This window comes from Baudoinia panamericana (assembly GCF_000338955.1).
Source record: "Baudoinia panamericana UAMH 10762 unplaced genomic scaffold BAUCOscaffold_4, whole genome shotgun sequence".
In the NCBI taxonomy this organism is placed as follows: Eukaryota; Fungi; Ascomycota; class Dothideomycetes; order Mycosphaerellales; family Teratosphaeriaceae; genus Baudoinia; species Baudoinia panamericana.
Genome location: NW_006911260.1, coordinates 531,912 through 557,866, shown reverse-complemented (window position 1 = coordinate 557,866; position 25,955 = coordinate 531,912). Strand labels below are relative to the sequence as shown.

Genomic DNA, 25,955 nt, shown 5'->3' with positions numbered 1-25,955 from the left:
CCTGCCTGACACACATCGACAGCTCGCAATGGCCGGCCTCACGTCTTCCGGCCGCATGCGCGACCCAGACGAGTTCGACTATTCCCAATCGCATCGACCCGTCCCCAGTCGGACTCGTAACACCGGCTTCACGCACAATTCTTCACCCTCCGGCTATCGTGCACCGCAATCGTTCGGCGACGCGGACAGCGCAGCTCCCGCCCTGCCAGCTGCGGGTTACACGGCGGCACGCATTGCGCCTTCCTCCCCCACCCGCAACGAGGCAGGCGCAAGTGCAGATCTCGCCGAGCATCGCAGGAACACCTCCTTCTCCTTCCTGCGCCGAACTCCCTCACTGGGCAAGCAGAGCGCGAGCGCAAGTGTGCCTGCCGACGTCCCGCCCGTGCCTTCTGGACGTCGTGCACAAGCGCAGGCGCAAACGGACGTGGATGCGCCTGCCGCACAATACCACCATCACCACCACCACAATAGTCCTTCCATAAGCGGCAGCATCCTCAGCAGCAACACGACGAGCAACGAGCAAGGACGCACGATGTTGCGCAAAGCCTCGAGGGTGCGAGCGGAGCAGGAGCGAATGCAGCAGGAAGCTGCGGCGGCGGCGGCGGCGGCGGCAGCAGCGGCAGCAGCAGCAGCAGCACATCCTCCACAGCCCCCCACGCTCCCTTCACTCGGACCAGTCGACGACGAGTCACGACCGGACTCGTTTGCCATCTTCAACAACCACTACGGCCCCTCCTCACCCACGTACCAACCCACCGGCACCACCACCACAGCGAACTTCTCGCGTCCCGGCCACGTCGCCATGCCATCGTCTACATACCACAACAAGTCGAGCAGCTCTCCCACATACGCTGTCCGAGCTGGCAATGCATTTGCTCAGCAGGCCGCCAATTCCAGCTCCTCACCTGCGTATGGTGGTAGCGGCACGAATGGCGAGTATGCAGTCGACCGCATGGAGAGCGTCACTCACCGCGGCCGGTACTCGTATGCGAGTAACAGTAATACCGCTCAAGGCCCGGCTCACCCCACCAACAGCCCCCGTAGGGTGCGGAGGCGGAAGGATCCGACGCCGTTCAAGTAAGCTGCTTCAAGTATTGAGCCGTGAAGGTGGTGTCTCGCTAACAAATTATTGTCTGGCAGTGTCCTCGTCGTTGGAGCCAAGAACAGCGGCAAGACGTCCTTCATCTCCTTCCTCCGACAGTCTTTAGCATTATCCCCTGCCAAGCAACACCACCACGCCGACACGTCCAATGACGGCCAAGCCACGGTCACCAGCTCCTCTTTCACCTCTCACTATCTCGAGACCGAGCTGGAAGGCGAGCGGGTGGGTTTGACGCTGTGGGACTCTGCGGGCTTGGAGAAGCACATCATCGACCTGCAGTTGCGAGAGATGGCCACCTTCGTCGAGTCGAAGTTTGAAGAGACGTTCGTCGAGGAGCAGAAGGTCATGCGCAGCCCGGGCGTCAAAGATACCCACATTCACTGCGTCTTTCATGTCTTGGATCCCGTCCGGCTGGATGCGTCGGTGGCCACTTCTGGCGGTCTGGGGGCTAGTAATGGTCTTGATGAGGAGATGGACCTGCAAGTCATTCGTGCGCTTTGGGGAAAGACTACCGTCATCCCGGTCGTGTCGAAAGCGGACACCTTGACGATCGGGCACATGGCATTCCTCAAGCGTGCCGTCTGGAATAGTCTCAAGGCAGCCAGGCTCGATCCTCTGGAGGCACTGGATCTAGAAGGTGATGAAGACGAATTCGACGACGACCTAGACGAGGAGGATGAAGACCGAGGCGCAGAAAACGGCGCATTCTCGGCTCAGCACGCAGACGACGACGACGACGAAGTTAGTGACTACGACCGTGACTTCGGCGCTGACGACGACGACGACGACGACGACGACGACGACAAAATCGGCAACAATACACCTCACCCGTCAAGCCTCAAACGCAACGCCCACCACCGCCAATCCTCCCTCGTCCTCCCCTCCAACCCCAACACCACCACCACCACCACCACCACAACCAACAACACGGACAACGCGGACAGCGAAACGCCGTACATCCCCATGTCCATCCTCTCCCCCGACCCCTACGACTTTCATTCCACCAGCAAACCGCCGGGCCGCCACTTCCCCTGGGGCACCGCCTCCCCCCTCGACCCCTCCCACTGCGACTTCGTCCGCCTACGCGACAGCGTCTTCTGCGAGTGGCGCGGCGATTTGCGCGACCTGACGCGGACGAAGTGGTATGAGAACTGGCGCACGCTGCGGCTGAGGCATTTGCCCGGCGGGGGCGGGAGGAGGGTTCGCGGCGGGATCACGCCGGTTGCCGCTGTGCCGCGGGAGGGGAGGACGAGTGTTAGTCCGCGGGAGGGGAGGAATGTTTCTGCACCTTCGGCCGGGTTTGCGTCTGCGTCTGGGTCTGCGTCTGCTGGGGTGGGTGCTGGTGTGGGGGCGGGGAGTAGTGTGCCGAGGAGTGTTTCTGGTGGTGGTATGACGGCGTCGGGTGGTAGTGGTAGTGGAGGGGTGGGGATGGCGGTTTCTCCGTCTCTAGCTGAGCGGGGTGGCGGCGGCGGCGGCCTGAGTAAGGCGGAGAGGTTGATGGGGATTGGGATTGGGGAGGCGCAGGGGTTGAGTGGGCGGGGTGGCGGTGGCGGTGGGGGGACGTATCGGAGTGTGGATACTTATCAGTGATCCGACGAAAAGATTGGATGGAATGGTTGGGACGGAGGGGAATAAGAGGATGCAGCACCGGAGGAGCAGAAATTCAAATTGCTGAGGAAGTGTAATGATGAAGAGGTATTTGCGAGCGAGGAGCCTGTTGGAACTTTTGCAAGATTACCGAGCGCAGTCCAGTCCAGTTCGGTCCAGCCGGAAGAGCTCGCTTGGCGTTAATTGAAGAGGTATGTGGGTTTCTGTGTGTGTGTGGATGGAAGTAGCGGCTATACCCCATAGAGCATATAGAAGTGTGGACAGTGTACCATTGTGGATAGCTATACGAACCGTCATGATCAAACCAACGCCGAGTCCACATATAGCATCCAAGGAATTTCGAAATGTGGAAAGGGGAGTGATGAGCAGAGGTAGTTCGTGGAGCAGAGAATCTGCCTTTTTGCCCCATTCCCTTCACTCGCCATGCGTATCACAATCCTACACATAGACCCCAAGGAAAACCCCTGCCACAGGATCCCCACTTCCGGTCCCTTTCGCTCACGCTTCAGTCATCCCTCTCACCCTTTTTAACCTTCCCCCTCCTCTCTCCGCCTAATCCCGGCATACATACATCCGTCTAAGCGTACGTCCTCGCCGCCGCCTGGCACGCCTTCAACTGACTGAGGTAGTAATCGCAAATCGTCAGATCCCCGTTATTCTCGTCCATGCACCGGCGGAAATTCGTCACGTCGGTCTGGCAGACGGGCGCGGCTTGGTAGTTGGCGTTCATGGCGAATTGGCCGTCGGGCGTTTGGGCGACGGGGAGGCTGGGGTCGGCGGTGGGTTGTGCGTGGCTGGAGGAGCCGCCGCCGAAGAAACCGCCGATGGCGTGGCCGATTGAGGAGCCGACTGCTACGCCGCTGTAGAAAGCGGACAGAATGTTAGCGGGACTGTTGCCAGCGCGGGGGTGTGGCAAGGGGGGTGGGATGGTAGGAGGGGGTTTATCGTGAGGTAAAGGGTGGCGAAACTTACGCAGCGGTGCTAGCCATCTGCCCGAAGAGCCCGCCGCCGGAGGAGCTCTGTTGTTGCTGAGCGGGTGCCGTCGGGGCGGGGGCGTGTGCTTGCTGGTGGGCTGGCGGGTGGGCCATGGTGGATGCTTGACGGGATTGCGGTGGTTGTTGGGGCATGGGGCGCGCGGCGGCGGGAGGGGGTGCTGGACGCTTGGGCGCGGCGGTGGGACCGCGGGATTGGCGGGGCATGTTTGTGGTTTGTTGGTTAGAGTGTTGAGAGGGGATGTGGTGTTGGTGTTTATTCGTTGGATCTGGATGAGTGTAGGTGGTGGTGATGAAGGAAAGGTAGGAGAATTGGATGGTGGTGATGGCGAAGATGGAAGCATACCGAAGCCCGTGCACGTGGAGCTCCGGTTGGCGAGCTCGGGCCGAGCGTTGTGATTGGCTGAATCAACAACTGGAAGCAAGTCTGTCACATACACTGGACGGATAGACGGTAATGGTTCGATAAACGTGTTCTACTAAGACTCATTGGAATGGAGGTACACCACTGTTCTTGCTTCCTCAACACCGCCATCTTGGCGAGGAACCATCATCGTCATGCTCTCATATTGCAGCATCTTCCCACCCACTTCCGCCACCCACTCCGCCTTCCAGTCTGAGCTCTCCCAAAAGCTGTCGGCGGCGTAATTACCATTGGCAGCTTGCGCGATCAACGGCATGAGAGCTTCTGCTCGCTCCAAACGCTCTTGTTCGTCCGTGCCCGAAGGCTTGGGAGAGGCTCTCGCGTCGATGTACTCGGGCAACGCATCAAAGAACCATCCGTAGTCTGATTCACCAGATCCCGTGGAGGAGATGTACGCCGTCGCAGCCCGGTATATGTAGCACATCAGCAGCACAAAAAGATCGTCCTCCCAGCCCGCCTCGCGCAGCGTCTCTGCATCCGCTGTACCAGTTATTGCTTGCACACCTGCAATAAACGGCGTAACCACTTCGCTTCCGTTACGCGCACTCCATAGCTCAATGAGCCCTTCAAACGTTACAAGGCGTGATCCAGGCTCCTCTGGCGTCTTCAGCAGCGATCGAGTGGAAATTCGCAGTGCTTCGATGACAGTCTGTAGGATCTCCCTCTGGCTCTCGCGGTAGATGCTCGCCTGTCGCTGTCGGTTGTTCGCTGGCTTCTCGGGTAAAGCTACGGCGTCCAGACGTTGCAGCTTAGGAACGAGGGACTGCACGATCATTCGGGCGATGTGTGGGAAGTACCTCTCACCATCGGGTGCGTCTGTAAATTCTTTAATCGACTCCTCAGAGCCAATGATGGGGAGACCGCGCTCATGGCGGAGGATGCAGTAGAGGAGCTCTAGAAGGCCTCGCGGGAGTTGTTGGATGACATGACCAACGCTTTCCTGAGAGTAGGCGCGCGGAGACTGAAGGCGAAAGGTAGCCTTCTCGCCGCTCCATTGTCCACTCGAAGTGAAATAGCCTGGATGTATGCGCTTTAGTTCCACCTGAAGTGCTTCTGGCGGCGCTTTGAGCGTAAGCAAAACCTCGTCACGCGGATTGTTCGGGATGCAGAACCCATAACCCATCAGCAACTCGTCGTTCGCTTTCGGTCCGTAATTGTTACAAACTTCCGCTCCGGCTTCGATAGGCTGAACGAGCGCTATGCTGAATTGGTTCGCATCAAATGACCAGTCTACTTGAGCATTGGGGTCGTGATTACCCGAATCTAGACCTGGAAACAGGACGGAAAAGTCCAGGTCCTCGGCGGGCGAGTGAGACATGTCTAGCAAGACAGTCTGTCTCCGCCCATTGGTGCTGGTTCTGTGGACAGGCCAGTACTTGCGGTTTTGCGGTAGGAGAACACGTGAGGTGAAGGAGCGGGAGGTGAAGGTTGTGATGGCCCAACGGAAGAGGTCCCTGAGATGTGCAAGAAGTGTATGAGAAGGTTGAAAGCACTTACCTCGGCGGCTTGAAGGAGAATGGTGCAGACTTACCATGTGTACAGCGTCACGTCAATGCCACTTTCACTCAACACCTTGAGACCGCTCTGGTAGTACTGTGCATAGACTTCTCTGCGAGCGAGCATAGTGTGAAGAACGTCGGTGCCATCGAGCCAGGCTAGGTCTGCCGGCGCATCGAACCAAAGTGGAGTGGAGAACTCGCTGGGCGAAGGCAGAACGTCAAGGTAAGGCTTCCAAAACGACTGCTCCTTGTTGAGATACTGTGTCATCAAGTAGAAGAAGCCGATGGCTTCAATGGTGAAGTCGGTCCGTCGCTGCTTGAAGACGGGATAAGCATCGTCCACCAGAGCGTTGATGTAAGATAGGGAGAGGCTGTAGGGAACGCTTGATGCTATTTCCTGAGGTGGTATCGGCTCTCGGGCTCGCCACTACAGTTTCGTAAGTAGAGTGTTTTCTGGATTGTGATATCGAATGGGACTGACAAGGAAGCCTGACTGCTCGTTGTAGTCTAGCCTTATGGAAGGATGAAGGTGGCCTCCATTGGCCTTGAACCACTGCTCTAACGCCGTGCCTCTTGCTATCGCCGACATGGTGCATGAACGGCTCTGTTGACCGTACCCAGATCGAATGTCAAGGCTGCATTGGTGCACGGGCCCATGGGTAGGGCTTCGTTTCGAAAAGTCTCCGTCCTCTTCACATCCCCATCCTTCTCCTTGCCAACGATACTACTTCCCGAACCCTAAAGAGTCTATCTCTGGTACGGTGGAGCCATCAGGGACGTCTTCAATGCAACAATGCCTTGTATGGGCGGATACTGCGGCCTGACACCTCTCTAAAGTCCATTAAGCCCGCGTGAGGTCATGCAAGCTGCATGGTAAAGGTAAATATATAGTTCTGTGTCCTCAACAGCCATTATTGTCCCTTCCCTTCATTATTGTTTGGTGTGTTCCGTCAGTACTCTCTACGCAGTAGCAATCAATATGGCCTCCGCACAAACCTCCGCCGTCAATGTCGTCTTCGGAGCGATGACATTCGGCAAGGAAGGTAAGTCACACCAAGGGATACTACAAGATACCTCAGACGCACTCTTGCTAACTTCCCGCTCAGGCGCTGAACAGTCCCGCGTCCACGACTTGCCCACCGCTGGCGCTATCCTCGACGTATTCCAGAAGCATGGCCACAGCGAGATCGACACCGCCCGCGCCTACGGCAATGGCTCCTCCGAGGAAATGCTCGGTGATCTCGAATGGCAGAAACGTGGCATCGTGATGGACACGAAATACTACCCGACCGCTGGTCGCTCAGGCCCGGCAGCATGGGACTCGTCCCTCCGGCACACTCCAGAGGGCTTGCGTGACAACCTCACCAAGTCCCTCAAAGCACTGAAGACCGACAAAGTAGATATGTGGTACCTTCACGGTCCTGACCGGACAACACCATATGACATCACCCTGAAGGCGGTCAACGACCTTTACAAAGAAGGCCACTTCAAGCGCTTCGGCATCAGCAATTACATGGCGTGGGAAGTGGCGCAGATGTGCGAACTATGCATCGCGAATGGGTGGAAGAAGCCGGATGTCTACCAAGGCGTGTACAATGCATTGCACCGCTCCGTCGAGCCCGAACTGTTTCCTTGTTTGCGGCATTACGGAATAGCTTTCTACGCATACAACCCCCTAGCCGGTGGCTACCTCACGTCGCGCTACCATCGCGAGGATAAGGAACATGAGGAAGGCTCACGCTTCGATCCGAATAGGTGGCAGGGGAAGATGTATCGGACTCGGTACTGGAACGACCAGTACTTTGACGCTTTAGACATCTTGAGGCCTGTAGCGAAGAAGCACGGTCTAACGGAGGCGGAGTGCGCGTTGAGGTGGATGAACCATCATTGCTTGCTGAGCCGAGAGAAAGGGGATGCGATCATTATTGGTGCGAGTAGTGTAAAGCACATGGAGGAGAACATGGTGGATTTAGAGAAAGGCCCGCTGCCAGAGGAGGTCATACAGGCTCTAGATAAGGGATGGGAAGGTTGCAAGGGGATTAGCATTCGGTATTATCACTAGCAGTGAGACGACGTGCTAAAGCGGATTCAGCTGGACAGTTCCCTCTAGCAGCACTGGGCTTGGTAGTCAACCACTACAGGCATCACTCAGGGCCCCAGCCCCAACCATTGCCCGTCCATTGCCAATGAGCGGTCTGAGTAGACGATGGCTGCGCAGGACCTGCACCTGACACTCTCGATGATGGCGTTGCAGCGCTCATGCTGGAGATCGTCGTGGATCCAGGCGGCAATGGCACCGATGCATTGGCTCTGGCTGCAGCAGCCGAGTACAATGCCTGGATGTCGGCCTGCCATTGTGAGACGTATGGCCGCAGGATCCGGCGATCGTAGGTAAGCAGTCCATTGACCTCGCCTTCGACATCGGTTGTCTGCGTCCACACGCCGCCACTGCAGGAATAGCGCGCGATCTGATCTTGCAGCTCGTCCAACAATCGGTGCCCGCGATAGTTCCATGCATCGAGAGTCAGGTCAATCTCGTAGGTCTGATTGATCGTGTTGATCGCCTCTTGCACGTTCCACAGACTGAAAGGCTAATGTTAGTTAACTCCAGCAATGTGCTTCTGGAAAGGACTTACTGGTCGATTGAGACATTGTTACCAGTGCCCCCGAACTCGCCTTGGAAGCCTATGCGGCTTGGATCGTACGGACTGGATTGAATCGAGTAGAAGGGTGAGCCGCATTGTGGGTTGGCGTAGTGGTGATTGTCCTGCCAAACGTGAGCATACTTTTAAGGGTACGTTTCAATACGTCAACTTACGCTAAAGTCGCCAGCACCGTGATCGAACCATCCGGTCGTCGAGTCAATCAGACGTGTCGGGTCAAGCGATCGAACAAAATCCGTGAGGCCGAACTCGGGATAGTACGGGGTTGTTATCTGGCCCCAGCCCTCGTTGTAAATGACCTGCAATGATCATGAGCTTACAATGATTGTATGTCTCGGCAGGACCTTACGTACCCATGTCACTATGCTTGGGAAGACCCTTTGCTGCTGGACCAACAGACCAAGCTGGCGTGTGAACTCTGCCTGCTGATCCGCATCCGGCAAGATGGTTTGAACCGTGCAGTTCGGCAAGGTCCGACTCTGCAGCGGCCGTAAAGACGGCATGTCTTGGATGACCATCAAGCCCATTTCGTCACAAGCTTGATAATATAATGCCATCTCGACTTTGATCTGTGCCTGGCGTCAGCGGCTCAACGTCATTTTTTGAGGAGGGTGATGCAAGCTCACATGCTTCCTTAGCATGTTGAAGCCAAGCGTCTTAAGTGTCTGGAGATCGTACACCATTCCTTCGTAGTTGGGCGGCACATAGATACCATCAGGCCAGAAGCCTTGGTCCAAAGTACCGAACAGAAAGATGAACTCGCCATTTAGCAGTGGCCGCTCGATACCATTGACCATGCCGCGAGAAATGGTCCGGAAGCCAGTGTAGCTTGTGACGGTGTCGCTACCCATGGTAACCACGATATCGTACAAATTTGGCGTATTGGGAGTCCACAGGCTTGGAGAGCTGACTTGGAAGGTGCTCGGCGTGTTGGCAGTGCCGCTGTGGGTAGCGATTGTGGCGTTCGTCTTGCGATCGATGACGGAGACCTGGACCGCACCGTTGCTCGAATCCGAGCTGTATACCGTCGCGTTGACTGCATGGTCATTAGTCTTGGTCATAGCATATCGCCATAAATATCGAACCTGTGCCGTCCATGCCCGCAGCAACCTGGAGCTGCGCAATGTGGCTGGCAGGAGCAGCTTCGATCCAGACACTCTGCCAGATGCCGCTGCATGGCGTGTAGAAAATGTGCGACGGGTGGAGCGTTTGCTTGCCAATAGGTATCACGTACGGATCGCTGTCAGTCGGATCATGCACGAAGATAAGCCTGCGGAGAATCAGCGCTGCACTCCGAGAACGATGCCGGACCGGAAGACAGAGTATGGAGCAGGCAGCCAAGCTTGTCTCTCCACTTACAGATTGTTATTGCTGTTGCCAGTGAGGTGGCTGGTGACGTCCACTGTGAAGGCAAAGTAGCCACCTCGGTGAAAGCTGGCATTATGTCCATTGACGAAGATTGTTGCCTCGTAATCGATCGCGCCAAAGTTGAGCAACACACGGTCTCCTGCCCATGATGATGGTACGTTGAAAGTTGTGGCGAACCATGAGTATCTAGTCCATGTGCCTTGTATGCCTACCCGCTTTGTTGGCGCCGCTCAAACGTACGCATTGATTATACTCACCCGAAAGCCCGCTCTCCAAGCACGATGGAATGAGTACCTGGTTAGCCAAGGCTTGGTTGAAGGGCGGGCTGTTGACAGCGTCAATGGAAGAGGCGTTCTGGTACGTCCATATGCCGTTTAGGGTCTGCCACTGTGAGCGTTCTAATTGTGGCCGTGGATACTGAGGCCATGGATTCGTTCCGACTTCATACGTCCAATTAGTGGTCAGTGGCGGTGTCTGCACAGCATACTTGGTGCTGTTAGTGTTCTGCCTGCGGACCCTGGCTGCTGAGACGGACGCAGCCACAAGGAAGGCTTGAAGAACGTTGGTGATATACATGTTGGTATAAGATATTACCACTACGATCTTGACGGTGTGTTCAGTGGGAGACACTGCTACTCTTGTAATGTACGCAGCGTTACAGTCGGCTCTCCATACAATACCCACAAGGACCCGGTAGCGTGGTGCATCCACACGGCCAAGTCGGACAGGTACCGGCAAGCAAGAAACTTGGCTGCTGATCAACAAGGCTTGCGCTTGGGAAGCACAGCCTACCACGCGGGTTGTGGAGGATGTTTGCATGGCAAGCTTGGCGTAGCGGAGAATACTACGGCGTGCTGGGCAGGTGTTTCAAAATTTCGCATTCACGAGGCTTCTTGTCCTTCGATACCACGCTAACATGATGGTTGTACAACAACTCTGATCTCCACACCGAGCCGTGTGTCGTGGTTGACATAAGTTGGTCACGTTGAAGTCCGCATGATGACCACAGTTGTGCCTTGACCCCGCAGTCGGGGGGCATTTGATGCGGAGGAAGCGGGGCGTGCCCTAAACCCTCGTCACCATTCACTCGTGGCCCAAGTTGTAGGGAAGTTTGCTGCGCTTCGATCAGAGTGGGAGAAGCAAACGTAAGTCCTGCGGGTAACGAAGACGATGTTTGCTTGGCTGCACTCTCATCTCCAAATTCTTGCACGGCTGGAAGAGTGACCTGGTATGTTCACAGAGTAAGCCAGCCAGATTCGTATCGCAAGCTGGGTCCGTGTCGTGCACCGTTATGCCGAAGCAGAAGCCACAGAAAGAATCATTCAAGAGTTGTTGAAGGCCTTGGCGGAACGGTAGCCGCGCATCCTCAAGGGCGGAACCGCTAACGTCGTGTTTGTCGCGCAACGCGGTTGCTACAGCCAGCATTGCGAAATCCTGTCGAACTGCCTGATGGTGCAGTTCCAAGTCATTCATCCAAGAAGTTATGGTGTCCTTCATCATGCGCCATTCTTTATCAGGGGCTCCCCAGAGTAAGTTAGGACATCAACTATCGCCCCAGATGCGTAGCGTAAGGCCGCAATCGCACGCACCCGGTTTGCCAGTAGCAGATTGCTGCGCCAATTTCCGGCTCATAAGTCTACTCGAAAGAGCTAGGGACATGTCCTGGTCCACCTTACCGATCGTCTTTGCGAGCGATACTCCGTGTAGTAGCCGACATTCGACTTCGCTGTCCTGAGCTTATAACAACTTGTCGGCAAGCTACGATGCGTGTTGAAGTTGAACAATGATGGAGTCATGCATACGGCGTGCACATCTTCTGGGGCCGCCGCACGTGCGCAAATGAATGGTCGTCAGCCGTCCAAATAGCAATTCAGCTCCGTCGGCACCGTGTTCACAAACGGTGGGTCCGCGTAGATTTACAGCACATCTTTGACGAGGAAGAGGGAGTCCAGTCAGTCGAACCACGACACAGGTGATTTGGTCAGCTGCTGCGCAACAGGGATTTGTATCCGACGAACGGCGGGGTTGTAGCCTGAGCCGCAAATGTAAAGATAAGGTAGCTCAAGCACCTTGGGCCTAGAGCTTCTCGCCGTGTATGGCGAGTTGCAGCACCTGGCTGCCCCTTTACTCAGATAGCTCGAAGAAGACCTGCATCGGTCAGGCACGAGCCTGCATGTGGTTACGTGGGCTCCAACCTTGGAGAACCGAGAACATCGTTCCGCTTAGTTGTGAATGCGCCGAGTGCAGCCTAGGAACGTTGCACGCGTACACCAATATGATCTGCTTCGTACTTCCGGGCGCGCCATCGTGGTGCGCATCGCGGCGCTCAAGTTGCTCAGGGTGCAGCCAATGCCAAGGGCGCCATGTGGGCCATGCAGCGAGCGACACTTCAATGCAGAAGACGAGGTTGTCGATATGGACGACCGAGTGCCCAGCTTCTGCTTAAGTTGTGTGCTCTCGTGATGCCACTGACCGTTGTGTAGGAGGTGGGACGGAGAACGGGTTAAAGTCCACTTTAGGCGGTTGAAGGTCGCTTTGTAGTCCCTCGTCGTCGTCCAGTATGCGTACGTCTTGCATGATCGTCTTCCTCCGCTGACCATGTTCGTCACATTCCAGGCCACATGCATTCAGCACAGCCCATCGCACCTCGTCCACGCCGAGCTTGCGGTGCCGGTTGGCATCGTCAACGCTCCTCTCTGCGCTGCAACAAAGTATGTCGAGCGCAGCCTTTCGGCCATCACCAACTTCACGGTCCAGCCCCTGTCGTATGCTGCCGCAAAGATCCTGCAGCTTGAGCAAAGAATTGCTCAACTTCCGAGGGCCGGGTGCTTTCGCGCCGGAATACATGAGCTTGTCGACCTTGCTGAGTACGATTTGGTGACTGATGCCTTGTCGCCTCAGGTGAGACAAGAGCTGTACATCAGTAGCCTTAAGCCCATGCTCCGCATCGATCATCACGAAAGTCCTTCGCAGCTGCTTTCTGTTCTCAAGGAACTTCATCGCTTCCTCGCCCCACTCCTCGCGTGACCCACTGCCGTACCCCGGCATGTCCACCACGACACAGCCACCTCTCGGAAAGCGCTTCCACGCTGCTTCCCGCTGACCTTCTTTAGGCGCTGCCCCTTGCACAAGGCCGCCGGTAACACCAAAGCCGTTCATAGTTCGGGTTCGTCCCGGGCGTTTGGAGACATGAGCATCCTTGATACTTGTCCGACCGAATAGCGCGTTCAGCAATGAGGACTTGCCGACGTTGGAGCGGCCGATGAAAGCTACTTCAGGATGCGATGACTGCGGGAAAGAGCGGAAACGGGCAGCAGTAAACAGTAGGACTGGAGAAGCAGCAGTGAAGAAGTTCTGAGCATACTTTAGCTGCGTAGCATTGGGAGGCGCAACGACTTGATATGAATTCAAGGTGGTAGATGACAGGGTAAGTAGCGCTGGAGAGGCGGCAAGGCTGGTAGGCGATTCATAACTCGGGAGAGAGTGCGCCGACGTGCTGAGGCAACGCTTGCAGTAACCAAGTCTTGAGACGAGGTATCGCACAGACGGTGGGACCCTCGACAGGTTCATTGCCGAGTCGTGAAAGAGAGTGTATGTGAAGTGTGATCGTGTTCTGGCCGGAAGTGGTCAGAGCTCACTTCCGGCTCTGCCGCGGATTGATTAGACGTGGACTTTCATCGCTTCTATCTTTCATTCGCACCTTTGCCAGCATCATCCCGCAGTGGCATAGTTGCACTATGACCGCGCAGGTGCTTCAGGTACGGTCACTGTACCGCCAATTTCTGCGCGAGCTACCTGCTCGCTCGCCATCAATCCTTGCCAATCCATCTCCCCTTCAACAGCATATCCGCGCAGACTTCCTGTCTGGCACGTCCGAAGGTATCTCTCCGAACAGCGAGAACAGATTATCATCAACGTTCCGAGGCCCAGACCATGGCTCACAGTCTCTGCAACAGCAGCTTCAGAAGTCGGCGGACAAGAGACTCGAGGAGGCCGAGCAGTATCTGCATTATCTGAGAGCGCAGCGCAAGTATATAACGCTGATTGAGCGCTATAATCCTGGCATGAACATGAGCGAAGAAGATAGAGTCCGCTTGACGGCACGACGAGTTGGCATGGACTTGCCGGTTGAAATGGAGAAGGGTGGCAAGGAGTGAGCGAATCCGCAACAATGATATGGGAGGTGTTTGCCAGCGATCTATGGGCACCAAACCTAGCCATCCGGTCAGGAAGACATTCCGCCGTTTACATGCCTTGTCTACAGAGCTTCATTGATGCGCAAAATAGCACTGGCTACTCGGCACCAATATATCCAAGTCGTCCCTGACCGGAACGATTCGCAACGCTCGACATGTGGAATGTTTGAGTGGATCGTCCGTCTTACATCCGCTGATCACCTCACACGATATGCTGAAGGTGGAGAAGCATTCAAAAGTGTTCGAGATGAAGCCACGGGCGGCGCGAAAGTGTAGCTCTGAATAGATAGCGATGGAAGTGCACTGTCCATTCGAGCTACTCCACGACAATCAGACGATGTGAACCAACAGAGTACACTCATCGACGACCGAACCCACGCTTACCCTACAACGCTGCAAGCCCAAGTAAGGTGGACATACTACGTGGCGGCTCTTCCATTACAATGACCTCAGGTTCCCTCGTCGGTGACGTTGGCTTCATTGGCGGATGCTCATGGCTACGGCGATATGGAGGTGCCTCTGAACGACCTTATCGCTGGAAGGCGCTCGTGGCGGTGCCATGGTCTCACCTACTGGGAATGACCGTGGTGGCGCTGTCGCGGAATGGCAAGGCTGCGAACGCGACGAAAGTGGCGGATACTCACGTCACACGCTCGCTACCATCGACGGCACATGTACGCGCGCCTCCTGCTACATGGCTGCAATGAGCGATTGCCTAAAGGAACTCGTTCGAACTCAACAAAGCCCGTTGGCGAATCTTGCAAGCCTAATCAAAGACCAGTCTCCTTTTGTCTACGCCAGCATGCTTCGTTCACGCGTTGCTACTATCCAGGATCAGTAGCCAGGAAAGAAGCAACAATTCCAAGCGCGCCATGCGCCATGCAAGCAATCAACATCTGTAACTTCCCGTTTTCGCTGCCAAGGTAACTGCGCCGCTTCAGCCGAGGCCTAGAGTAGCCGACGCCAATCGATCAGCCACTTCGTTAGTTGACGTGCGGTGTCCTAAATGTAGAACGTGCTCTCGGCCAAGTCGCCATGCACGCCGCTTGTCCACTCAGCCTGGTTTCGATTGAAGCGTGAGGAGGTGCTTGAGCGATTCTCCGACAACGTTGAGTAAAGATAGCAGCGTCCACGCTCGCACAGCAGGTCGGCGTAGTATGCCGGTGGGCACACCGAAACTGCTTTCGTGGCGCGATTGAAGAGATGGCACAAGCGGTGCGTGAAGCCTTGCAGCTCGTCCGCTCCCATGCCAATATCATCCTTGATGACCTCGTAATGCGCCGCACGGCCAGTACCCTGAAGCACGGCGTGTGATTGAAGGTAGAAGTCATGACGAGTGTGATGGGTGAGCCCGCGATCGATGACCGTGCCTGGCTCGCAGTTGAACGTGCGGTCGGCATCCCTCTGCGATGTTGGGAATGCGCGAATGTGATGCCGCTTGCCCACGATGATGATGGCAAGCTTCGGCCAACTGGTCCTGGCCCCATACAGCTCTTGGAAGACCTCGTGTATGGCGCCTTGCTCAACCTCAAGTACTGTCTGATAATACCCATCGGAGACACCATCGCGGTAGACGATGACTTTATTCGGCCGTTGCTTGTTGTGCTTGTCCCACTTGACGAAGCGCTCTTTGAGCATGTCTTTCAACTCCTGCACCATCTCCTTCTTCCCGTCTTGCACGCGGATACTAGCGGGCCACTGGCAGAGCCATTGATCGTAGTTTGCAACAACGCCAGCTATGCTGGGCGCACTCTCAGTACTGCCGGGAGATGGATGAGTAACGTCAATTCCGATCATCATGGTACGGTCGTCGAAAGGCTTCAGCTGGTCGACTGGGATATGGTGGTTTACGCCACCGCCCTTGATATTGAACTTCAGCGCAAGATTGCCGATCAGCATGCCTTGGTTCCAGGGCTTCGTCAGATTGCTGCCCAGAGCGTTGACCGTGTGGATGCCGTATTTGACATCTCCGTAGTATTTGATGCGAGAGTACAGCCACTGATCTTTGTCCGTAATAACAACGAGAATGATCTGGATCTCCGCACTCTTGGCTCGCTGTAACATGCGATCGAGAGCCTCGTTGATGCTTGGCCGGTTGCGAAGTTGGTGCCAGTCGTTGAGCTGGACATCCTGGGCACCAGCATTCACACCCATGTCGATGCCATAGCTGCGCAGCTCTTTGTCGATCATGGTGACAAGCTCGTTGCTAACTCCGCTGCCGCCGTTAATTCTCAAGCATGCCCACTTGCCGAAGCGCCCAGGCCGGAAGAAGTTGAAGTGGCTACCTTCTCGATCGACCAGATTCCACGTGCCAAACCTTGGTGTTATGGCATCCCGTTTGCCGTATGTCACCTTCGGACTCTGAAGGACACGAGCTTGGATCGTGATCATAGACGGCGTGACTTGAAAGCCAAACGGCAACTGCCATTGTTCTTTGTCCTCATCCCTCAAGCGAAACGTTTTTAGTCCATCGCCGTCATGGTCGGCACCCTGGATTGACATTGCGTTTGCGTTGGGGGCTCGAGCAGCGAAACGAATCATCTCGCTAGTCTGATTGCCACCAAGCAAGCGACGCACAGCCTGCCCTGGGAGCACATCGCAGAGCTCCATCGCCACGTATTTTGGGTCCGTTCGAGTGCCAACGTTGAGCACGGGCTCATTCGGAAACTTGAGGGTGATACCATGGTGTCTGCGGAAATAGTCATAGACAGTGGTCAGAGTTTCTGGCGCATCCTCGTTTCCATTGGGCTTGTACGTGAAAGTGGCATGGGTGGCATCCAGGTAGCGAAGCCTAGGAGGTTTGTCCTGCGACATCTCCTTGGCGAGATTAATGATGGTGTGTATCTTGCGGAGGGGTTGAGAACCCGGGATGATCTTGCGGTCTGCGTCACGCGGCTTCAGATACTTCGATGACACCTTGACCATATCGAGGAAGGGCTCAAGCTTGGTAAGTGTCGCTGTCTGATCAGCAGTTGGGATACCACCAAGGAAGTCGTGGACCAGCTGACGAAGCGGTCCGTCCTTGTAGAAAGCGCCGTGGGAGACGTTAATGTTGACAAGGATTCGACCCACAGACGTGCGGACACTGGAGAAGTATCCTCGGTAGGCAACCAGCCCTTCTCCAAGCTGGCGAAGCACAAGATCTGGGTGCCCGGGGCCAGGATAATATTTGTTTGTTGACGGATTGACGACGGTGCTTTCGTCATTGGCATACTTTTTAATGATGATGTTGAGCAGTTGAATGAGGTCGACGCGCCCTGCGTAATGAGCCCCACCGGCTGTTGCGCGGAGGTAGTTGGCAAGGTGCTGCAGACTGAAGCTGTCATTGTAGTCCAATCGGTAAGTTTTGGTGCGCCTCTGCTGCGCTTGTGAGTTGTCTGAACCTTGGTCACCGCCTGGCGGAGTGTCCTCAAGTGGGTTGCGGACCACGATCTTCCGCTTCTTGCCTTCTTCATCCGGAAGACGCTTCGTGGTGACGATAATGTTGGCGTAGTCAGTCGCCCAATGAAGTTCACCATCGGAGAAGGGTGGGCGGGTCACAATGCCACACACGAGGTAACGCTTCTGCTGCTTGGTGATAGCTCCTTCCACGGAGATGCTGTACATATGGAGAGGGATGTCCGGTTGGCCGCGGTCGACATTTGCGACGAGCTCGAAGCAGTTAGCTCGAAGGATGATCTTCTTGCCTTGTGTGCCGTAACCTACAAATGAAGCGTACAATCGTTAGCGATGTGCTAAACAGCAAACATGGGCAGGACCTCTTAATCACGCACCGGGTCGGGTTGGGAACCCGTCTATCAAGCGTCCCTTGATTTGCTGGACCAAGGCATCCTCGCGCTGAGTGACCTGAGCCGGCGGCGGAGCCACCTGCTGTCCCTCAAGGAAGATACCAGGCGGAGTAGTGATATATTGAGGTCCATCGCGCATAGGCATTGATTGCAATGGGCGTCCCGCCGGGCCCCTTTCGCCTTGACCGTCGCCATAACCGCCCGGTCCACCACCTCTACCGCCAGAAGCTGGACTGTTGCCACGAACTCCGCGCCCACCGCCACGCCCACCGCCACGCCCACCACCACGCCCACCGCCACGGCTCTGGCCACGTCCACGCTGCGGATTAGCTGACATGTTTGTTTGAGAGTCCGATGACGACAAGCTGGCCGATTGAAGGCGATAAAATGGCCAACTTTAAACGAAGTGGAGAGTGCGTTTCTGAGTAAAGGGTCTGAACATGCACGAGAAAGCTGAAGTGAGCTGTCCGTGTCAAAGCTTTTCAAGAGTCTCAACAGCGACAAATGAAACACAGCCAGCTGTGTTGGAACCAGGTATTTACTGTTTGCTGTAGTGTGAGTGAATGTCCGAGTAGTCTTGAAGACGTGTTATGTTCGTGATGTTGGTGACCTAAGCGGTCGAGCGGATCTGGTCTTTTCAACTGAGAGGGTTAATCTAGATGATCGGAGTGTCTGTTCTGATGAGAAGTTCAGTAGTGGCGGCAGAGAAGCTCCTATAGATATCTCCAGCAGACACGGTGGTGTTTAGGATGGGATGTGAGACACTGCTGTTGATGTGGGTTTGAAATGATTGCTGGTTGTCTTGGGAAGTCGGCGAGACAGTGTGAATCGTGAGGCAACTTACTGGGATGCAGACAAATGACCGACCACACCAGTTATCAATACTGAAAATGACTTGCACTAAAGCGCGTGGTGGTGGTGATGTGGTGTATATCTGCTCCCGTGAAGCTAGTGATAGCAGTGTGTGACATACGTGCGGGTGCGCGAGCGGTTTCACGCGACATGCAAGATTATGCGAGTGTGAGATGATGGTGATGCATCTTTGCACCATCACATTTGGAAGTAGACATGTCGTTTGCGACAAGGCTGGAGGGCACATGCGGGTGGTCAGGCGGCACACGCCGTGGCTCGCTCCTTCTCACTCCCTCGCTTCACTCTCTCTCTCCTACCATTGGACACTCCCGCCGATACATTCGAAAGCCTGCAGACCTTGCGGGCTTCGAGCCGCCGTGTTGGCGACGAGAGGCGGCACGGGTCTAGTCGCAAGCCCGGGCCTTGTCTAGGAAAACCCTTCGGTGGTTACGAATGGAAGCTGCACCAAGACATCTCACGTTGTTGGCAAGAAGGCTCACATCGTTGCCATGCCGTCTTCCAGGCAGCCGGAAAGTGCGGCATGGTATTGGCAATGATAGCGGGGGAGAGTCCGAGCCTGACCAGCTATAGCTCCAGGATGCATTATGCAAGCCGTAAGGAAGCTGTCCTACCACGGAGCTCCCTCACCCTCCCCGCTGCAACTGCCACCGCGCTTGCAGCTATGTCGCCGCTCATCATTCGTGGCAGATTGGAGATCGACGACCATCGCCTCACACCAGCACTCCACGCTTACTGATTCAATGTCAGTGTAGCTATCGTGTAGCTGCGGGGTGGGAGGATTGCTCACGAGTCCATCTTGATGGCGCCGTGGCGGGCTAGGGATCTATCTCAGGTACTGTGCATATCTCTTCTCCTCATTGTCTTACCATCTGTTTTGCGTGGGAGCGAGGAGACGTCGAAGTCATCACGAACAACATCCCTACCCTGCCTAACACCGCCGGTGACACAAGCCCACCATGTCTTTCAAAGAATGGCTTCTTCACGAGACTAGCCTCCACTCTCTCCTCGCAAGCGGCACACGCGACATCTACATCATACTCCTCGCTCGCTTCCTGCGCATGTGTGCCTATGGCGGTGCAGCTCTCGTACTTGGTATTTTTCTGTACACGGCTGGCAATAAGGGCACGCAGATTGGGCTGTTCATGTCAATGACACTTCTGGGTGATGCGGCAATCTCATACCTTCTCACTATAATGGCGGACCGAATCGGAAGGAGGCGAGTTCTTATGATTGGAAGCCTCCTCATGGCGTTCGCGGGTACGGTGTTCGCGCTCACGAAGAACTACTATCTCCTGCTGTTGGCTGCGATCGTCGGCGTAATCAGTCCAGGTGCCCATGAAGTGGGGCCGTTTAGGGCGGTAGAGGTAGGCTCAGTCATCATTGTGACTGTCGGATAGTTGCAATCGAACTCACAGTGGGCAGGAGTCAACACTGGCACAGCTTACCACGATCGAAGCGCGAACGGACGTGTATGCTTGGTTCGCTGTCGCGAGCACCCTCGGCATGTCCCTCGGTCTCTGCACGGCTGGCTGGATCACGTACGCCCTGCACACTTACGCAGGCTGGGAGAGAAAGGAGGCCTTTCCAATCATCTTCGCCGTGTACGCGGTGGTCGGCCTGATCAAGGCTTGCCTGACCCTGTTCCTGTCCGACCGGTGCGAGCAGAACTACGACCGCCAGACGGAAGAGGACATCGCAGAGCGAGCGGCTTCGGCGCCCCTAATGACCGAGGCGGATCGCCGGAACTCGTACACGAAGTCTGGACAGGTCCAAGCTACTGTGCGACGTTTGAGCGAGACAGTCAGCACGAAGCTGTCGCCAGAAAGTCGCGTTATCCTAATCAAGCTGTGCGTCTTGTTCGCAATCAATTCATTCGCCAGCGGCATGCTTCCGGTGACGCTTATGTCGTAAGTGCACCTTCTCACCCAGCTGGCAATGTATACCTGGGCTGACCACGCCTCTGGCGCACAGATGGTACGTGAACTGGCGAGCGCGCTGGTTCGTCCACCACCTTGGCTACGCCATGGCAGCCGTCTGGCTTGTCGCCAGCATCGCCAACCTTTTCTCCGCCTCTGTGGCACGCCGTATCGGTCTCATCCGAGCCATGGTATTCACCCACCTCCCCAACGCCATTTTCCTTGCATTCATCCCGCTCGCGACGACTTGGTGGTGGCTTTTGATCCTTCTGCTTGCTAGCTCCGCGTTTGGAAGTATGGACCAAGCACCACGCTCCGCCTTTGTGGCTGCCGTGTTCCTGCCCTCCGAGCGAACCGTCGTGATGGGCACACTCAACTTCGTGCGGACACTTGCATCAGCTGGTGGGCCTATACTTACGGGCTACCTTCACGATCAGAAGAAGTGGGGAGTCGTCTTCGTTATTTCTGCGGTCTTGAAGGTTGCATATGACTGCGGTTTACTCGCGATGTTCCTAAAGACGGTACGTCGGCATGAGCCGCCCCTTTTGGAGAAACCTACGTTCGCTAATGAGGGATGTTACCACTACAGAAGCTGCCAGAGCATGGGAAGAGGACGCGCGACGTCACGGTCGCCGATGTCGATGTCGGGATCCTCCTGAACGATCAACTTGCCAACCCAGCGTCGTTCGATATCAACGACAACGACGAGATGCCGGAATCGAACCATGGCTACAACACGAAGGAGTACCGGGGTGATGTCGAGTATGAAGAGGACGTGTAGTATCTTCTCGGAAGCCAAATTTCATCGATGGGTACTACACTGAGGCACAACAGTAGCAGGATGAAATGCACAGGAGCAGGCGCAAATCAGGGACGGCGGTGGCATACATAAAGCCGGTTTACGAGTCACGATTGCATGAGACGGACTGAGATCTAGCTTACTCATACGTAGCAATCTTCGCAGGCGTCCTAGATCGAGACGCAATGAATGGAGGCATAGAATGTACGATATGTATGTTCTGAAACGCATACGTTTTCCACCCCGGAAACAACTGCCGCGCAGTGTGAAGACGGAAGAACTGCAAGAGCCGAACGAAGACACTGACTGCTGACTAAAGCATGTAATCACAGTACCTCACTGCAGCGAACTTTCCCGTCTTAGTCGAGGTCAATGCTGCAAGCTCACCTTTTCGCGAGCCTCCAGTGTTCCTGGTCCACAAGTTCGTGTGATGGCAACAGGTTCCATTCGCGACCAGCTACTCGGTGCCTGGGAGCTGGCAGAGTACTGCGCCTTTCCAGTGGACAACCCAGACGCCAAGATCTACCCAATGGGGAAGGATGCGCAAGGCATCATCATGTATACACACAATGGTTACATGTCCGCCCAGCTACACATTCCCGGCCAGCCGCCATTCAAGTCCGATGACTTGAACGGTGGCACTACCGAGGAGCTCGCTGAAGCAGGCAAGAACTACTTCGCTTACACTGGCCCTTTCTACCTCGACGAGTCGTCGAAGGAACCCCTCTTGCTGCATCAGATGGCGAACTCAAGCTTCCCGAATTGGCAGGGCAATGTCCAGAGACGGGTGATGAAGATCACCGAAGAGGCCGGGGTGAAGTATCTGACGCTTGGTCCAGAAGCTCCTCACGTGGTGATGGGCGAGCAGAGAATGACGAGGCTTGTCTGGAGACGGTTACCCGATAATGGTGCAAGTCGGCCGACTTAGCATGCTAACCCAAGTGAGGACCGCAATGAGCTTCGGCATTGACATAATGATGGTCGCAGTGTGCAGAGACTGCCATTGAGACTCTCCGTAGCAGACCAAGGTCTCTAGGTCAAAGGGAATGAGCCATTGTTAAGGCCCGCGAAGGAACGGGGAGACTGCTCATGCTCCAGTGAGGACGTTGTCGAGCAGCTTAGTGAAGAGGGCAGCCATCTTCTGCCCACCTTGAACGCTGGGCTCCACTCGTGAGGTGTAATCTGCCTCCACTTTCCCGTCCATGGTCTCATATAGCGGACATGGAATGACAGTCGTACCTTCAATCCGCATTTCACAGGTAGCCTGCTCGTACATCTTCTTGATGGCGGCCTGCAATTGTCCTGGATACATGCCGTAACCGAGACTTTTCAGCTGGGCATCCGCCCAACTAGTTTGCGTGCTGACCGAGCTCTCGAGCGGGTAGTAAATCATGCAGACAATAACAGCTCGTGGTTTCTGCTTCTCAATGATGCGTTCGATGTACGCCTTTGTCTGATCACCAAACATCTGCTTGAAGTAAGTGAGAGAAGACGCCGTGCCTCGCTCGACTGAGCTGCGAGGTGTGAGCCATGCAAGCTGGAACATGTGACGCATCGTGCTCGCATTGGGTGACAGAGCAATATCGTTGGCGCCAACGGAGACCACGAGAACATCTCCCTCGCCAATGTTGTCACGTATGAAGTCATCATGAGGCAGCAGCTTCGTATCACGGTCCCGCAGCATAGTGGCCTCAACAGCCGTATTTATGGCAGTCGCTTTGCTACCGAGCAAGTGGTTCAACCAGAAGGCAACGTCTGGCTTAGGCTGCGAAGGGTCGAACAAATCTTGGTATATTTCTGGGACGTCCACGGGCAAAGCCTCGCCGCCGGGACCGTCTGAAGGTACCCACGCCTTGTTGTCGAGCGAAGAGTCTCCCGCAAGCCATATAACGGGTTTCCCAGGTCGCAATGATCTGATATGTGCGTAGATGGTAGCTAAAGATGCCACTGGATGACCTGCCCAATTTGCGAAGAACGGAAGAGGGTTAAGCTTGAGCATCGCTCGAGACCTTGCTATTCAGTACGTTCGAGATTGCAAAGGCTCTGCAGAGCATCACACAACCGCATCGGTAAGAGTTTGGTACACAACGTTATGCATTGCGCTCATCGTGAGGTCAACTCGGGACACTTGGACGGAAGGACCCGGTACTCGGCGGACAGACCTACATTCGCATAACATGAGCACATCGGGGTGCTACGATCCTCTGTACCCAGCGTGTGAGCGAGGATGCGCACCCGTGGCAATGGCCATGACCATGAAATTGCTGCTGGTTGATGGCGCCGACGAAAGAGGCTCTTGCCAAGGTGACGATCTCGACGCTTCAGCCACAGCTCGGCCCTGGACCTCATGCAAAGTGACGAACGCCTCAAACCTTCTTCGCGACCATTGCCAGGTTGCTGGACTTTGTGACGCGCGAGAGGGAGCCCTTTAGACTCTCCAGCCACTGGTCCACGTCGTATGTTGTTTGTACTTAGACGTAGTCTCTGTCCCATAAACTGCGTAACACAGCATTATCCAATACTCCAATAATCCACCGAGCACATTTCGTTCTGAACATCAAGGTCGTCCACAATGGCGGAATTGCAAACCATCCCTGCCCGCCACGGGGTAGCCACATTCGTGCCTGCAGGACAAATAATCAAAATTATTAACACTTCCGGGACTCAGGTGATTGACACGTGGGCATTCGCGCTACCAACACCGGAAGTGAAGCCGGAAAACAAGAAGAAAGAGGAGAAAGACTCGAAGGAAGAGGGAGACAAGACAGAGTCGAAACCACAATCGAAGCCAGAGGAGAAAGACGCGGTAAAGCCAACGCCCAAGAAGAAGAAAGATGCCGATCTGCCGAGCCAAGAAGATGCCGAGAAGGCGACGCAAGAGCTCATGAAGCAAGGCGATCAAGCCAAAGGTGGCGCCAAAGATGGGAAGGAGAGTACACCACAGAAGAGCACTTGGAGCTCTTACGTTCCAACACTCGGGTTGACGTCTTCGTCGAAGAAGGCAGCACCCAAAAAGGAAGAAACAGAGCAGCAGAAGAATTCGAGGACGTGGGCTTCGTACTTCCCTTCCGGCAAAGGCTTCAGCACATACATCCCAAAGTCTGCATCGGATACAGTATCTGCCTTCGCATCCGACGTCAGTAGTCGTGGTCACTCGCATTTCACATCAGTGCTGATAGTTGTGTAGCATCAGAGGGATACCAACAAATCGTACATTGAACAGCTTCAGGACTTCTCGAAGACGCCAGTAGGCGCAGCAGGTATGCAAGATCTCCAAGAATGTGGTGGTATCTGATGGCTGACTGTGTCTTGTAAAGGCCTCGCAGCAGTGACCGGTTCCGGATATGCTGGCTCCCTCTACGCCGGCTATCAAGCATGGAACTCACATCACGCCGCCGACGCGCCACCGATGGAATTCATGAGCATGCCACACTCTCGATCCGCCTCGTTGCACATGCGACCGAAAGTGAACGACACCATGATCTCAAACCTGCGCGAGCCTATGTTAACCCTAATCGAAGATACAAGTCCAGGCATCCACGATACGCTGATCGCGGCATGTGACCCGCAGCGATACAAAGGCCTTGGCGTGCAAGACTGGGAGCATCACGGAAGTTGCGCGGAGAACCTTGTTTTGGCGCTGAAGGAGTTGAACGAGCGCGCCGGGCTTAAGGGTGCAAAGAGCGTTGGTGCGGATGTGACGATCAACGCCGTGCCTGCACCGCTGAATCTGTTCATGAACATTCCGTGGGACGATGATGGCGACCTTGCGTTCAAGGCGCCGAAGGGCAAAGAAGGCGATTACGTGCGGCTGAAGGCGGAGCGTGATGTTGTGGTTGTGATGAGCGCATGTCCGCAGGACGTGTTGGAAATCAATGCGAAGAAACCGACAGACGCACAGTTTATTGTTGAAGGAGGCGACGAAGAGACGAAGGAGCAGCCGAAGAAGGCTCCGGCAAGGCGGCCGCCCCCGAAGAAGCTTAACTCGTCATCGAGAGCGCCTTCGACGGCAGGCACGGACGCGGGTGATGCGAAGCCTGCGACGAAGAGACCAGTACCTGCGAGGCGGACCGTTCCTCAGAAGAAGCCTGACGGCGCCACTGCAGCGCCGGCAGCGAAGAAGCCGGTGCCGAAGCCAGTGCAGCCACAGAAGAAGGTACCTGCTGAAGGCGGTGAGGCGAATGGCGAAGCGGCTGCGCCAGTCGAGAAGAAGAAGCCTCGGAAGCTGACTACGAAGCCCAAGGCGGAGGCGGGAGGGGAGTGATTCGCACTGTCAAACATGTAAGGTGTTCTTTGGGAGGCAGACTTGGGAGCATCTGCAATTCTTGGATAGTATTACCTCGAATCGCAGCGACTTTGGCGACGGAACGATCTTTTTGCTAGGTGACATGCAAGGGCTGCTGCTGATAGGCACGCGCACACCTGCACGCCCGAGTCGTTGTCAAGAACAATGTTACTCTGTGGCTTCGATCAGGACCTTTACCTCGTCACTGATTTCCTGCCACGCTGGAAGACAGCTTTCTAGGCGTCACCGTCGTCGAAGATCGTAACAACCTCGTCGGTGACCCCAAACCCGTTACTCGGACCAGAATATCGCTCGTCCGTACTGCCTGAGCGGCTCTGGGCAGAGCAAACGTTGTGGGAACGGGCTGGAGCTGTGACACAGCGGTGTGCGACTCAATGAGCATGGTGTCGGTAGCCTCCAAATGGGTGGCCGTCGGCCAGTC

The 25,955-nt window shown here is 55.5% G+C and overlaps 14 protein-coding genes across 14 annotated transcripts; 7 read left to right on the top strand and 7 right to left on the bottom strand.

Annotated features, from left to right (window-relative positions):
* Positions 1 to 802: 802 nt before the first annotated feature.
* BAUCODRAFT_66563 (uncharacterized protein) lies at positions 803 to 2,692 on the top strand (the record flags this gene model as incomplete). Its single annotated transcript, XM_007676416.1, has 2 exons — positions 803 to 1,077; positions 1,141 to 2,692. 2 exons carry the CDS (start codon positions 803 to 805, stop codon positions 2,690 to 2,692), a joined length of 1,827 nt encoding a protein of 608 aa, XP_007674606.1.
* A 511-nt stretch (positions 2,693 to 3,203) lies between these two features.
* BAUCODRAFT_410366 (uncharacterized protein) lies at positions 3,204 to 4,045 on the bottom strand. The gene is made up of 2 exons (XM_007676655.1): positions 3,683 to 4,045; positions 3,204 to 3,570 (listed from the first exon to the last, which is right to left on the bottom strand). Exons 1-2 carry the CDS (start codon positions 3,907 to 3,909, stop codon positions 3,288 to 3,290), a joined length of 510 nt encoding a protein of 169 aa, XP_007674845.1. The 5' UTR covers positions 3,910 to 4,045; the 3' UTR covers positions 3,204 to 3,287.
* A 136-nt stretch (positions 4,046 to 4,181) lies between these two features.
* On the bottom strand, positions 4,182 to 6,214 carry BAUCODRAFT_146595 (uncharacterized protein; the record flags this gene model as incomplete). Its single annotated transcript, XM_007676654.1, has 3 exons — positions 4,182 to 5,580; positions 5,658 to 6,052; positions 6,107 to 6,214. The coding sequence occupies 3 exons, from the start codon at positions 6,212 to 6,214 to the stop codon at positions 4,182 to 4,184; spliced, it is 1,902 nt and encodes a 633-aa protein (XP_007674844.1).
* A 199-nt stretch (positions 6,215 to 6,413) lies between these two features.
* BAUCODRAFT_410420 (uncharacterized protein) lies at positions 6,414 to 7,728 on the top strand. Its single transcript, XM_007676653.1, has 2 exons — positions 6,414 to 6,668; positions 6,732 to 7,728. The coding sequence occupies exons 1-2, from the start codon at positions 6,605 to 6,607 to the stop codon at positions 7,685 to 7,687; spliced, it is 1,020 nt and encodes a 339-aa protein (XP_007674843.1). The 5' UTR covers positions 6,414 to 6,604; the 3' UTR covers positions 7,688 to 7,728.
* BAUCODRAFT_104950 (glycoside hydrolase family 2 protein) lies at positions 7,670 to 10,232 on the bottom strand (the record flags this gene model as incomplete). Its single annotated transcript, XM_007676652.1, has 8 exons — positions 7,670 to 8,208; positions 8,262 to 8,392; positions 8,444 to 8,587; positions 8,642 to 8,857; positions 8,915 to 9,324; positions 9,374 to 9,558; positions 9,648 to 9,864; positions 9,914 to 10,232. The coding sequence occupies 8 exons, from the start codon at positions 10,230 to 10,232 to the stop codon at positions 7,770 to 7,772; spliced, it is 2,061 nt and encodes a 686-aa protein (XP_007674842.1). The 3' UTR covers positions 7,670 to 7,769.
* Positions 10,233 to 12,098: 1,866 nt separating this feature from the next.
* Positions 12,099 to 13,226, bottom strand: BAUCODRAFT_120910 (uncharacterized protein; the record flags this gene model as incomplete). The annotated part of the gene is made up of 3 exons (XM_007676651.1): positions 12,099 to 12,226; positions 12,266 to 13,110; positions 13,204 to 13,226. The coding sequence occupies 3 exons, from the start codon at positions 13,224 to 13,226 to the stop codon at positions 12,099 to 12,101; spliced, it is 996 nt and encodes a 331-aa protein (XP_007674841.1).
* A 167-nt stretch (positions 13,227 to 13,393) lies between these two features.
* On the top strand, positions 13,394 to 13,813 carry BAUCODRAFT_66265 (uncharacterized protein; the record flags this gene model as incomplete). The annotated part of the gene is made up of 2 exons (XM_007676395.1): positions 13,394 to 13,572; positions 13,639 to 13,813. 2 exons carry the CDS (start codon positions 13,394 to 13,396, stop codon positions 13,811 to 13,813), a joined length of 354 nt encoding a protein of 117 aa, XP_007674585.1.
* A 385-nt stretch (positions 13,814 to 14,198) lies between these two features.
* Positions 14,199 to 14,817, top strand: BAUCODRAFT_410262 (uncharacterized protein). Its single transcript, XM_007676650.1, has one exon. The coding sequence runs from the start codon at positions 14,456 to 14,458 to the stop codon at positions 14,777 to 14,779; it is 324 nt and encodes a 107-aa protein (XP_007674840.1). The 5' UTR covers positions 14,199 to 14,455; the 3' UTR covers positions 14,780 to 14,817.
* Positions 14,817 to 18,219, bottom strand: BAUCODRAFT_410279 (uncharacterized protein). The gene is made up of 2 exons (XM_007676649.1): positions 17,626 to 18,219; positions 14,817 to 17,553 (listed from the first exon to the last, which is right to left on the bottom strand). The coding sequence occupies exons 1-2, from the start codon at positions 17,975 to 17,977 to the stop codon at positions 14,855 to 14,857; spliced, it is 3,051 nt and encodes a 1,016-aa protein (XP_007674839.1). The 5' UTR covers positions 17,978 to 18,219; the 3' UTR covers positions 14,817 to 14,854.
* A 1,064-nt stretch (positions 18,220 to 19,283) lies between these two features.
* Positions 19,284 to 21,088, top strand: BAUCODRAFT_104938 (uncharacterized protein; the record flags this gene model as incomplete). The annotated part of the gene is made up of 3 exons (XM_007676648.1): positions 19,284 to 19,877; positions 19,936 to 20,420; positions 20,485 to 21,088. Exons 1-3 carry the CDS (start codon positions 19,470 to 19,472, stop codon positions 21,086 to 21,088), a joined length of 1,497 nt encoding a protein of 498 aa, XP_007674838.1. The 5' UTR covers positions 19,284 to 19,469.
* A 72-nt stretch (positions 21,089 to 21,160) lies between these two features.
* Positions 21,161 to 21,559, bottom strand: BAUCODRAFT_410288 (uncharacterized protein). The gene has a single exon (XM_007676647.1). The coding sequence runs from the start codon at positions 21,457 to 21,459 to the stop codon at positions 21,232 to 21,234; it is 228 nt and encodes a 75-aa protein (XP_007674837.1). The 5' UTR covers positions 21,460 to 21,559; the 3' UTR covers positions 21,161 to 21,231.
* On the top strand, positions 21,560 to 22,236 carry BAUCODRAFT_410289 (uncharacterized protein). Its single transcript, XM_007676646.1, has one exon. The coding sequence runs from the start codon at positions 21,659 to 21,661 to the stop codon at positions 22,154 to 22,156; it is 498 nt and encodes a 165-aa protein (XP_007674836.1). The 5' UTR covers positions 21,560 to 21,658; the 3' UTR covers positions 22,157 to 22,236.
* Positions 22,237 to 23,565, bottom strand: BAUCODRAFT_410290 (uncharacterized protein). The gene has a single exon (XM_007676645.1). The coding sequence runs from the start codon at positions 23,225 to 23,227 to the stop codon at positions 22,316 to 22,318; it is 912 nt and encodes a 303-aa protein (XP_007674835.1). The 5' UTR covers positions 23,228 to 23,565; the 3' UTR covers positions 22,237 to 22,315.
* Positions 23,566 to 23,737: 172 nt separating this feature from the next.
* BAUCODRAFT_129775 (uncharacterized protein) lies at positions 23,738 to 25,735 on the top strand. The gene is made up of 3 exons (XM_007676644.1): positions 23,738 to 24,364; positions 24,416 to 24,488; positions 24,546 to 25,735. Exons 1-3 carry the CDS (start codon positions 23,801 to 23,803, stop codon positions 25,490 to 25,492), a joined length of 1,584 nt encoding a protein of 527 aa, XP_007674834.1. The 5' UTR covers positions 23,738 to 23,800; the 3' UTR covers positions 25,493 to 25,735.
* Positions 25,736 to 25,955: the final 220 nt, after the last annotated feature.